The 12,580-nt window shown below is 42.8% G+C and overlaps 1 protein-coding gene across 1 annotated transcript in view; it reads right to left on the bottom strand.

Moving 5' to 3' along the window:
- Positions 1–12,580, bottom strand: part of adamtsl4 (ADAMTS-like 4) — a 53,755-nt gene that overhangs the window by 18,326 nt on the left and 22,849 nt on the right. Inside the window, exon 5 of the mRNA XM_049583988.1 lies at positions 5,887–5,989. Within this exon, the coding sequence (XP_049439945.1) occupies positions 5,887–5,989 (103 nt within the window). The remainder of the gene's footprint in view (positions 1–5,886; positions 5,990–12,580) is intronic.

The following is a 12,580-nucleotide window of genomic DNA, read 5'->3' as shown; positions in this document are numbered from 1 at the left end:
AACATTAGAAAATAAAGTCCTTCAACAGCATACAATAGGATATCATCAGCATATGTGGAAAATATCTAGTGCCAATTAGAGGAGGAATAAAGGAGTTGTCTTATTGTCTCTGAATTATAAAATGTGGGACCAAAACTGCTTTCATTCAGAAACAAAAACAACGGTATGCATTTAAAAACTAATTGCGGTTTGTGTCTCCTGGGGTGATTAATTGAGCTATCGAGCGGTTCACAGCTGATCAGATCAGAGAGGAGCAGCTTCTGCAAGTCAAAGCAAACCTTTAGACCCAGCAGAATGAATGGTTAAGTTTCACTTTAAATGTGCCTGATGTTCTGCTGCTCTGTCTCTACCCCAAGTGCGCTTTACACCCTGACAGTGTGCTGCTATACATAAACGAACGTGTATTTATTACAATGACTGGTCCAGCTGCAAAAATATAAAATCTATTTGTGGCAGCAGATGTTTTAGTGGTGGCAGGCCACCACAAATAAATGAATGTATGGGAAACCCTGGAATGGAGTGGTGTGTAGCTATACTTTTGAACGTGTTGGTGGCATCTCGGCACACTAAATTTACAACTCCATCATATACTGTACACTATGCTCCAGTTTGCAAGGAGGAGAGCAGCTCTGAAGATGAGACCAACAGTTTGCTGATCTGGCGAAGAGTCAGGACGGTCCAGGATCAGAACCCCAGCACAAAAAGGATCTAATGCAGATACTGGAGATGTTTCGATACTGTTTGGCATAGGTGAGGGACTTGAGTCACATGTCATGACTTGAGTCAGACTTAAATCTCCAGTTGAGGACTTAAGACTTGCTTGACTTTGACTTTGACTTGAAAGGTCACTTGATGACTTCACTTTTTTAAATTAAATACTTGGAGAAGTTATGTTTTGTTTTTTTAACATGATTTCTGGTGCAATTCCTGCACACCTGGCAACCTACTAGGCAGAGGCCAATGCATAAGGCAGCTATCACTGAGGGGACTAGTCCAAAAATAATAAAATTTGGATTCAAGGACTATGTTGTCGATGAAGGTAGTAAGATGAACAGCGGTATGCAAAGTCTGCAGCTCAAAAATCATCGACAAGACCACCACAACATACATTTTTATCCATCACTAAAAAATCCACAAAAAAGGTACATGAATTTGCCTTTTCAGCTAACGTCTTAGCTTAAATCATCAGGATTTTATTTGACTTGACTTTTGACTTGCTTGACCTGACCAATAACTTGACCTACCTTGCTAGACTTTATAGCAGACTTGACTTGACTTGCTTGATTCTCTCCACAGTAACTTGAGACTTACTTGAGACTTAAAAAATTAAGAATTGAGACTTGTGTGTGTGTGTGTGTGTGTGTGTGTGTGTGACTTACTCCCACCTCTTCTACCTGGTACTGGGTTATTCTGGTCGATACGTCAAAGGTATCGAGTACTGATACCCATCCTTAATATCTGCTGTACAATAATGTGAATGAAAACATCCAGTCAGTGTCCATGACTGCCATCCGTGAGCCAAACGTTCTTAAACTATCCACCTCTTTGCTATCATTCTTTTGCTGTCTGATACGTGCAACGAGACGGATATACAGTACATATTTAGAAAGACAGAGAAAGGGAGGCAGTGTTCCCACCCTCTCTCTCTTTCCACCCTCGTCCTCTCTTTCCGTACGTCATAGTTATCTTTGAGAGATTAGACCGGAGACAGTGACAGAAAATAGAGGGGGAGACGTGTTGCCACTCATGTACTCATGTCTCTCTCTGTGTATTCTCCCTCGTTCTCCATCTCTCCTCATCTCTCACCAACACCTAATCATCTTTAACCTTTCTCTCTATATTAACGCCTTTTTCTTTAGTATGTCTTTAGCGACTTCACTTTGCTTCTCTGTTCCTCTCTTCGCGTCGATCTCGGGCCTCTCTTTCTCTTCCACTGCCTCCCTCTCCCTCCCTGAGCTTAGTGTTCAGACAGTGGAATATATGTTGTCTAAATATACTTCCCCACTATCTCTCCGTCTAAACAAACTCCAGCAGGGAGAGAGAAAGAGAGAGGCAGTGGGACAGGAAGAGGGGAGGATGGGTGCGCAGAGAGGGGATGAGGCCTGAAAAAAAGGGAATATTCAAGTAAAACAACACCTGCACGTGCAGTGCTTACAAAACTAGAGGTACTGCTATAGAGCCGAGCATATGGGGCGAAAACATTACCACTAAAATGAATCACTTCTGCAGTTTATAACCGTTGTGGCAGCTTTACAGTTTAAGCTTCCAGTTCCAAACCATAGGCCACAACACTTTGCAGTATATACATAACAGGGCTGTCACCTTGGAGGAAAAAAATCACACACTAAGTAGCGGGAGCTGTCTGCATGGTTTAACATAAATACTAATGTGAAATATACGCAGCGGCATACAGAGTCCTAAACAGATGAGTGCAGCTGGGGAGAAACTAACACACCATTCGATGTCGAAACACACACACTCCTCGCAGTCTCCGGTGTGTTGATGGGAAGCTGGATATGAAGGTCTGGGCTGTGGCCAAGGGGATCGGACTGAAGTAAACAGTGAGGTACAGTTTACTTAGCAGAGTGGAAAAGGATCATCTCCAACTTAGGTCGAGTGTGTCTGACTTAGCTGACGTAATGTGCAAATACCTTCAATACATACAGTACTGTATCCACCCCCGCCGGAGTCATCACCACCAATAAATGTGACATCCTGCATTTGGTGGCTCCTTTTATCCAGAAAATATCCTCACAGTAATTTTGTTTCTAATGCCAGAAGCATGATTTACCCATGTGCCCCCCTCTATGAGGTCGTCTCTGTTTTCCTTCACCTCCTCTCTGTCTGTCCGGTCCCCTCCTTTTCTCAGCAGATCTCAAGGACATACAAGTTTAAAATAAGCCCAAGTGGAGCAGAGGGCTAGGACACTCAGCAGATAGAAATAATTTAAGAGCAGCTCATTTTAGGATAAATACAGTAATCTCACTCTCTTCCCTCACAAACACACACAGACGAGGGGGTGGTGGGTGAAAGGAAAGCCCCTGCGTGTTTATGCAGACAGTTAGGCTCCGGCTGATACCCCTGCAAGGACTCCCAGTTCGGATGCTTACTGGCCTGAGACTGCTCGGACATGGCCAAATAACATCAGTACAGTCTTTAAGGTGTTCTCCCTCCGTGATGACCTTTCACACAAGTAATGATAAGTGATGTAATCCATCCATTACATATAAACACTTATCCTTTGCAAGGTCACAGAGAGATGACCAGCATATACTTGGTGAGAGGTGACCTGAATACACCAAAGACGCTCATACAGATGATTAAGAATTTCAAATTCGCCTGCATGTGGGAACAATATGGTAATATATACTGTTAGACCAAGCAGCAACAACTGGGGCTAAAAAATGAAACCAGCGCAGCAGTGCCAAAAACTGTAGTTCCTCTAAAGGCCGGCTTCAGAAGCGAATCACTTAACACGGACTTCCGTGCTAAAATGTCAAACCTTGGAGCAGAAATAAACATGTGTGCAGCCTGATACAAAAAAAATATGAAGCCCCATAAGTCCTAAAAGTTGAATTTTTTCAAAACAAAACACCATAATTCCATCCATATCAACCAGTGTTAATTTCGTTGACGAAAACTACGGTGAAAATTTTTAGTCAACGACCTTTTTTTCCATGACAGAAACTAGACAATGACAAGCTAAAAATAAATCTTGATGATAAAAACTAAGATGAAATCTATGCTTAATTTTCATTGATAAGGCGAGACGTGATAAAAATGTTTGTGGCCAACTATCAGACATTAAATGCTGAGCTTGTAATTATCTTCAAATGTTGCATCAGCGTCAGATCGGTTAACTCGGTTAAATAGTCTGTGCCAGGATGTTTCGCTAGCCAGCAAAAACACTCACACCAGAGCATTGGTGTGTCAGCAGTAAATAATCAGCGGTGTGTGTCTGACTGTGGATGGTGGAGCTGCTCAATGGATTTGTGGAGTTTGTTAGTTGCAGCGGTGACTGTTGGCAGCCGCCCGTTAACCTCTGAATGGCAGCGGAGCAAGCAGCCACTGGCCGCCAGACTTCACAGCTGATCGCCCCAGGACTCCACTCAGTCCAGACTGTCTCAGGAAGGTTTATGGGTTGTTGCTGTTTGACAGGCAGGTAGGAGGCTCGGTTATCTGTGAGTGTAGCTGTGCTGTAAGTTAACAATCTGAACTCAGACAGAGATGAAAGTCTAGTTTTAATCACCAGCTCTGTAAGACATGAGTTGAAACTTCCAGACTAACATGTTGCACATTAAGAAGGAATTCAGGCTTTAATTAAATTATTTCTCTGCTTCTTAACAGTGAGCTTGATAAGTCAGAGTTTATAATGCTCCTGATATCAACCGAAGAATCTGAGTCCAATATTCACTCCCCTTTTAGCTCTGTTGCTCACCATGAAGAAATATCTGGTTCTTTAGCAGCTAAATGTCCAACAATCTTCACCAGCTACTCGCTAAATTTGTCCATCAGGTATGCAGCGAGTTTATCTGAGCTTTTACACCTAAAACAGCTGTTTTCTGCATCTGGAAACAAGGTCAATGAGACTGGTGACAGCAACAACAGTAAAACTGTGAGCTGTAAAACCCTAACAATTAGCTGAAAGATACAAAATGCCCCACGGAGCAGAGGGGAGGTTTGTCACCAAGTGCAAGCCAGTCATTCGTCATGACATTTAATTTGTGTTTCATGCTCTACTGTGTTTTTAGTTTGGTGTATTGTCTATACTTTGACAAAGTGCTATGTGTGTATTAAGACAGAATAAATCCAACTACTATATGTGGTTGGTGTTGCTGATCTTGTGTGTCTGGCTCTACACTCTCACAGTGTGTGTGTTGAGGAATTTCAGCCAGCTGATACAGTAATCACAACTGGATAGACAGACAGATAAACATACATGCACAAACATTTCTCCACATACCATTTCGGATCCATTAAGCCATTCATCTACAGTGCAAGTACACATGCCATTAAGCTCAGACTTTAAATACACAAAGACTTGTACACATACGTCTAAGTCTAATGACAAATACTGTTGATATCATCTTGCAGCTGTGCTCCTCTCTACATTCTCTCACTTCCAAAACCCCCATGTTGGTAATACTTCCTCCGTCCACTCTTCCTCTTCTCTCAAATTCCTCAAATATCTGTTTAGTGTTTTCTCTCTCTTTATTCATCTCCCTCCTCCCTCCAGCATTGGAAAACAAAGATAAATAGAGCCAATCTCCCCTGCGCTGAACTATTGTACGCTTAACAGGAAAGTAAACAAACACATGGAACGCACTCACACGTACAGTACGGTGGAACAAAGACACACAAGCCACGTTGCCTCCCTTCGTTCCCAACGGTCATGTGACAAAACACTTGCGTCCCATCACCTCTCACCTCCCCTTCTCTGTCTTTCCCTCTTTCTTTATCTCACTCAGTAGGAATCTGTGTGCTTAGTCAAAGCTGGGAGGAGAAGCTTGGCAGGAGAGAAGCAGGGAGATGTTGGACAAATGAGAGGAAAACGAGAAGAGGGAGTGTTTTTTGCAAAGAATAAAAGCAGTTTGAGTTCCAGTCATTCTCTTTTTCTCTTGACTCTCACCACCCTCGACGCTACATGCACTGCAGGCCAATCAGAGGAGGGATTGTGGTGGGTTGGGCATGCAGTGTAAGGCCTGCCAACAAACACTCACACCAGAGCAACATTTAACTCACTTAATCACACTTTTACTGACGTGTTTCACCCCCTTTCCCTTCTCCTAGCATTTAATTCCAGCAATAAGCCTATTATCACATGGAAGCACTGTGCAGCTAAACCCTAAACTACCATGTGTGTGTGTGTGTTAACTCAGTCCTCACCCTCAGTGAAAGGCTCCCAGTCGTAAAGGCGACCCATGAACTCCTGGGTGTTAAAGGCTGCACACTGCTCTGCTCTGGAGTCCAATGCACCCGCTCCACACACCTGGGGGACAGAAACACGGTTAGACAGAGGGTTTAGAATGCAGTGCCACACATTCAACTAATATGAAATCACCCGGCTATTAAACCAGCGGTTGTTTCTCTCCCAGTCTCTGGAGAGGCAAGGGTGGAGTGGACTGTTGTGAGAAAACTCAGCTAATAAAGAGAGGGGAGAATTAATTCGAGATTGTAGAGGTAAGTGCAAACACGCAATAGCAACACACACACACACACACACACACACGTAGTCTCCATGCTGCTCTTGGCAGTCAGCGGGTGTATTACAACCATATGGAAATAATAGATTTTTTGGACGCGGCTGCTCACATAAATCCACCGTGGTTTTCAGTGCATGGCCACAGAATGTGAAGTGCATGTGTGTGTGTGTGTGCGTATGTGCATGTGTGTGTATAAGCACATGTCCAGCTTGTGCTCGTTCAAGCAGAGTCCTTATGGAGCCGTGGAGTGGAAAGAGTTTCAGCATACCTGCACTTAAACTACAGCTGAAAAATCAGGCAGACACGACTCTGCTGGTTTATCCTGTACTGATCATAACTCACTGAGCTTTGCCCCCATCCTCGGGGACACACAGACATGGACACAGCTGTGATAAGAAACATGCGCTCAGGTACTGTACTTCAGTACAACTTTGAAAAAACTGTACTGTTCTTGAGTGTTTCCATGTTATGCTAACTTACTTCTACTCCAAGCCGTGTTGGTCCAGACTGAAATATCTCAACAAATACAGGCTTCAGTGTTTATGTTTTTTTCACTTGTCCAGGTGGGCAAGTGGGTCAGAAATCTACTTCCCAAAAGTTGATTCTTTCTTGTGCATATACAGAATGTTGTAGTAAGTAGTGGTTGTCAAATAACAACAAAAACTAAAGTTAATTGTCATGTGGAGGAGTGGTTGTTGACAGCCCTCCTAGCTGCCATGCAAGCGAGATGCTGTCTGCTTTTGTTGTGGCACTCCAGTGCCATTTTCGGGAAACTCCGATATGTCTTTGAAAAAAAACATTGTTTTATGCGACTTTCTCTGAAACTTGTGGCAAACTGCATAATATATAGTTGGAGTTTCCCCAACATCCTCTAAAGGCACCAAACTACACTCCTGTTTCCAGGATAAACTGAAGGGCTAGCTTGGACTTCAGCTCGTAAATTTTGTCTTTATCTGCCGCCATTTTCTCTCAACTCTCAACAGAGATGAGAAGGAAGCAAGATGATTCACTCCTTCGCTACCTCCATCAAAAATGTAATTATTTTTTTACCACATGCCTGATTGGGCAAGTAGGTTGCTAGGATTTACTAGCCTGATGTGGCATTTTACTTGCCCAAGGCAATCGGGCAATCATTACTGTTAAGCCCTGAAAAGAAAACCCATACTGTCACAGCTCAAACAGTCAGTATAGCAGCATTAAACTGTCTCAATCTCATTCGACATCAAACAGTTGGCTATAGACAGATTGCAGTGTAAAAGCACTTTGAATGGTCAGAAGATTAGAAAGGTGATGCACAACTGCAAGTCAATTTACCATGTCCAACTATTTGACATGTCTACAAATAAATGTTTCACCAAACACTTGTCAACTGCACTGACATGTATCCGATCTTCAGTCTCCTGTCCCTCAAATAGGGGTACAGTCGTGGCATTATGCAAAGTACCCACATGTACCAGTCTGGTCTATACACCAGCATGTTACCATTGTCTCTGTGAGCATTGTGGTGTTAGCATGTGGCTCTAAGCACCTCCCTACCAAAGCCCATGTATGTCTAAAGATAACTGGACACAGTGTTTAAGAGTTTGCTGCATTTGTTTCTATAAAAGTTGCTCAGCAGTGCATGTAGCCAAAAAGTTTGACCTCAAGGTGTAAAATAACCCTAATTTTGCATATCCATGAGCCCATGGAGCAGGTGCACTGGAGACTGTTGGACTGGAAGGATCAAATCCCAATAGTGAAAGGACTCACTTCGCAGGGGTTGTGATGCTCAAAAAATGTATCCACTGATTTACAGATGTCTCCTTCACAATGTAAGCCTATGGGAAAGAGTCTCTTCAGGCCGAATAGCGTCATGTGGCGAACTGAAGGAATATGTAATTCCACAATTTGGCCACTATGTCAAATTGGCCTCAAAGCCCGGCACTGTTCCTGGGTGCTTGGTACAGCCTCACACAGCTGCCTGCTAACCAGCTGTAGACGTTTACTGCACTTCTTGGACAGCCACAGTTACTATTAATAATGTAATATACAATATGAAGCTTCTGCTGGCAGCTGGTTAGCTTTGCTTAGCATCAACTCTACATTCAACAGATAGATATGAGAGTGGCATCTCAGCATTTTCCCAAAGTGTTAAGACTATTCCTTTAGGTACATTTTGCTGATTATACTTCTGTATTTTATTTAAGTAACATCTTGAATGCAGTGCAGTATTTTCACATTGATGCACTTTCACTTAAGTAAGGGATCTGCGCACTTCTTCCACCACTGCACACATTCACAAACACTCAGGTATCATTACTGTGGGAAGCCACAACCATCCTGCCTGGTCAAAAAACCCACTGAGTTTACAGCCCTCTCATGTACAGCTGGCTCAAACACACACAGACAGACACACACACACACACACTTGCATGCCGCACACAGAGCTCTCAGATTTCCTTGCAACTCTAATCTCTGTCAGCTCTACAATCATCTTGTCTTCCACTCGTCTCTTTCTTTGATTCGTTCCTCTTGTCTTTTGTGTTTCTGTGTGGATCTCTCTGCGCTCACACAGCTGTCACAAACAGCTGGAAAGTTCCTAGTCACTCATCTGGGGAGACAAGAGCGAGGGAGCATTCAAGTTTACACGCACACACACACACACACACACACACACACACACACACAGATCAACAGTTCCCATGTGAACCAGCCTCTGCGACAAAGTGTAACTAAAAGACTCTCATGGATAAACCGTCAAAGCATGCACTCATTGACACCGGCCATGCTGAATTTCACAGTTTCACTGTGTTTCAGTGAAGGAATGTATGTCGCCGTCAAGTCACAAGGCACTCATAAGGATCATCTGTTGTTTCTGTTCTAGCGGAGTGTGAAACCAGCTCATGAAACTTTATGTGGTACACTCCGCCACAGTTTCACACCGCTGAAACAGACTTATTTCTGTGTTATTTATGAGCAATATGCTGTAGTCTGGTTTCAGCCTCTTATGAGAGTGTGTCTGAACCACTGAATACATATGTGTGTGTGTGTGTGTGTGTGTGTGTGTGTGTGTGTGTGTGTGTGTGGGAGGACGGTGGGGGGTGGGTCAGCGCACGTATGTGACCTGATGTTTTCAAGTAACCGTGTAAATCTCCCCGGATGTGTGTGTGAAATACGGTCGGTAATGGTTGTAAATATTCCTGCTGGACATAAACATGCTGGGCCCCATTTAAAACTGGATAGTTTCTGTGTATCTGTGCCTGAATGACCATAAACAACGACACACACACACATACACGCAAGGACAGTGTGGGGGATGCTACAGTGCAGTAAAAAAAGAAAAAAGAAAGATAGAGCTTTCATAAAAGACAAAAAGGGGAATGTGAAATGAAAGGAGAGAATGTAAGTAAAAGTCAAGTGTGTGCAGTCATGCGTTGGTGATTGTATGAGCGCTACAGGGCGAGTGGATTCTCCTCCCTAAAGAGAGTTTAGGGTGTGTAAAAACATCAGGAGGCTAATGGACTGAATAGAGGGCGGAGGTAGGGGACGTAAAACGAGAGTAAAAACTGGTGTTTCATGGTTGTGGAGGAGAATTTGTATGTTATTGTAAAGGCTGGTATTCTCTGGTGTTCCCTCATTTACTATGAGTGCAGGGTGAGGGGATCTCCCCATAAGAAGGGGAGCGAGAACAGAAGGAGTGGTGACAGGAGGAGGGGGGAAAGAGAGAGTGGTGGTTATTGAATGGGCCGAGGAGGGGAGAGGAGAGAGAGCAATGGCTTTTACAGAAGTGAAATACTTAAAGAGAGAGGTTGACGGAGGAGAGAAAGGTGGTGTGTGGTAAAGGAAAGGCAGCGAGGATGAGTCTGGGCCTGTGGATGAAATCAAAACACTCAAACCACAAGTACACCCCAAACAAAGTCAAAGCCATTCAGTCATGTAGCAACATTCACAAAATGCTTTTACAAGTGTTTTAAAATGTCACTTGACTTGTGTCGGATTATTCTTAGTTTTTTATTTCTATTTAACACTTTAAGCTCCAGTGTAAGGGATTTAGGGGGACATATTGGCAGAAATGTAATGCAATAAAATAAGTATGTTTTCTTTAGTGTAAAATGACCTGAAAATAAGAATCCTTGTTCTTTTGTCACCTTAGAATGAGCAGTTCTTTTCTAAATAAGGACCTTGTCCTTGTCCACAGAGTCCGCCATGTTGCACCACCATGTTTCTACAGTAACCCAGAATGGACTAACCAAACACTGGCTCTAGACAGGGTGATTCATGTTTTTGCGTCGGCCACTGTAGTTAGATGCACCTCTGTGGCGAGCTGAACAGCATTGGAAAACCACTGATTTTTAAAGCAAAACTACATTCATTCATTCATTCATTTTCCGTAACCACTTATCCTGATGAGGGTCACGGGGGGCTGGAGCCTATCCCAGCTGACATCGGGCGAGAGGCAGGGTACACCCTGGACAGGTCACCAGACTATCGCAGGGCTGACACATAGAGACAAACAACCATTCACACTCACATTCACACCTATGGACAATTTAGAGTCACCAGTTAACCTGCATGTGTTTGGACTGTGGGAGGAAGCTGGAGTACCCAAAGAAAACCCACGCTGACACAGGGAGAACATGCAAACTCTGCACAGGGGGGCTCCCCCACTTAGTTTGAAACAGGAACCCTCTTGCTGTGAGGCAACAATGCTAACCACTGCACCACTGTGCCACCCCCAGACTTCTTTTTTAAGTGTTTATACTGGTTTAAATCATTGGCTTTGTTTGTTTTGGAGAGGAAGAGACCTCTGCAAATAATTTGACTCACAGTAAGAACATCTTGACCCTCTGGGCCGGACGTTATCAAAGACAAAAAGGTCAGCACACATTTGTGCTGGGCTAGCAGCCTGTGTGCAACAAGCCAAACATTGATTTGTAGCATGAATGTGTTTTTATCTGTTTTAATTATCAGGTCCATTTGTTTTGGAGAGGAAGAGACCTCTGCAGATGTTTCAGCTCATGGTTAAAACATCCTGAATATTAAACACAGAAGGAATTCTAACTGGGAGCTCACGCTTTGCAGATGGGAGGAGTTTCAGCTGGTTGCAAACTGCAATCCTCACCACTAGATGCCACTAAATCTTACGCACTGCTCTTTTAATTAACCAGGAAAAGCCTCATTAAGACTAAAAATCTCCTTCACAAGAGGGAAAGCAGCACATTAAAGCAACTCTGCAGACATACAACATGTAACAATTACAGAAAAAAAAAATCAGATTTACAGCATAACAACAAATCAGATCATCATATCTTGGATCACACTGAGGCAAATAGTCAAAGCATCTGCAACCCAAAGCACCTTTTTCCAATTCCCTTAATCTACCATTGAAACACACTAAGAGCTTGTTTCTCTATCCCTCTGGACCCAAATCAGTCTGCAGTAGATTCCAAGCTGCAGGGGCAGCATACCTTTTCCCACTGTAAGACGAATGTTGGAGACAGATAGCAAGAGTAAGTCTGATAAATATATGTCACAGAGTGTTGAAGGTGAGGCTCCAGCATTTTTCAGATGGATAAACTTAAAAAGATAATAAGACAGAAAGTTAAGAATTGCCTTAAAAATAAGGACATGCTGGTGACAACGTCTACAGATGGACAGTTAAGCTGTGTATTAACTAAAAGCATTTTGAACAGGCTTAGATAACGCTGAAGGACTCCTAAGAATTTTAAATATCTCTTTGGTCTCTGATTTACTGTGACAGTTGTTTGTTCTGATTATCTTTTGGCCTTTCGTCTGTATTTCTTCACAATGTCACCAGAGATACAGACAGGAAATGAGAGAAGACAGATGTGCAACAAAGGTCCCTAAGTGGAATGCATCTTCACAACTATGTCACCACAACACCAAAGTTGTCATTCTTTCTGTCTTTTCAACACCAAGGCTCAGGAACAAACGGCACAGAATACCTAAAAACTGTAAAATGCTGGAAGCAGGCATCGCCCATCTGGTTTATATTCATCATCCTGTTTACTTATTCTTTCTTGGTTCCAGATTTAGATCCAAATTTTGCCAATTTTTTGACAATTTTATTTCATACAGCTGCTTGTGTTTAGACAATGTTGAACATTTGAGAACTTCAGCTTCGTTTGTTAAATTAAAAACGTGATTTTTGTCGTAAAACATTTTCATATTTCTCAAAGTGAAGTACAGAAAAAGTATTCTTTTGGTATCGAAACTCAGGTATCATACCGACACTGGTATTGAGAGATGTAGGACAATATGCAGCCCTGTTTACAGAGTAAATAAATAAATGATTACAAACAAAGAAACAAAATTTCTTCCCATTCTGCAGGTATCATTTGTCAAGAACAACACCTCAATAAAGGTTATTAAAGGAA

Source organism: Epinephelus fuscoguttatus, linkage group LG8 (assembly GCF_011397635.1).
Source record: "Epinephelus fuscoguttatus linkage group LG8, E.fuscoguttatus.final_Chr_v1".
NCBI classification, from domain to species: domain Eukaryota; kingdom Metazoa; phylum Chordata; class Actinopteri; order Perciformes; family Serranidae; genus Epinephelus; species Epinephelus fuscoguttatus.
This window is presented reverse-complemented; position numbering and strand designations above follow the sequence as displayed.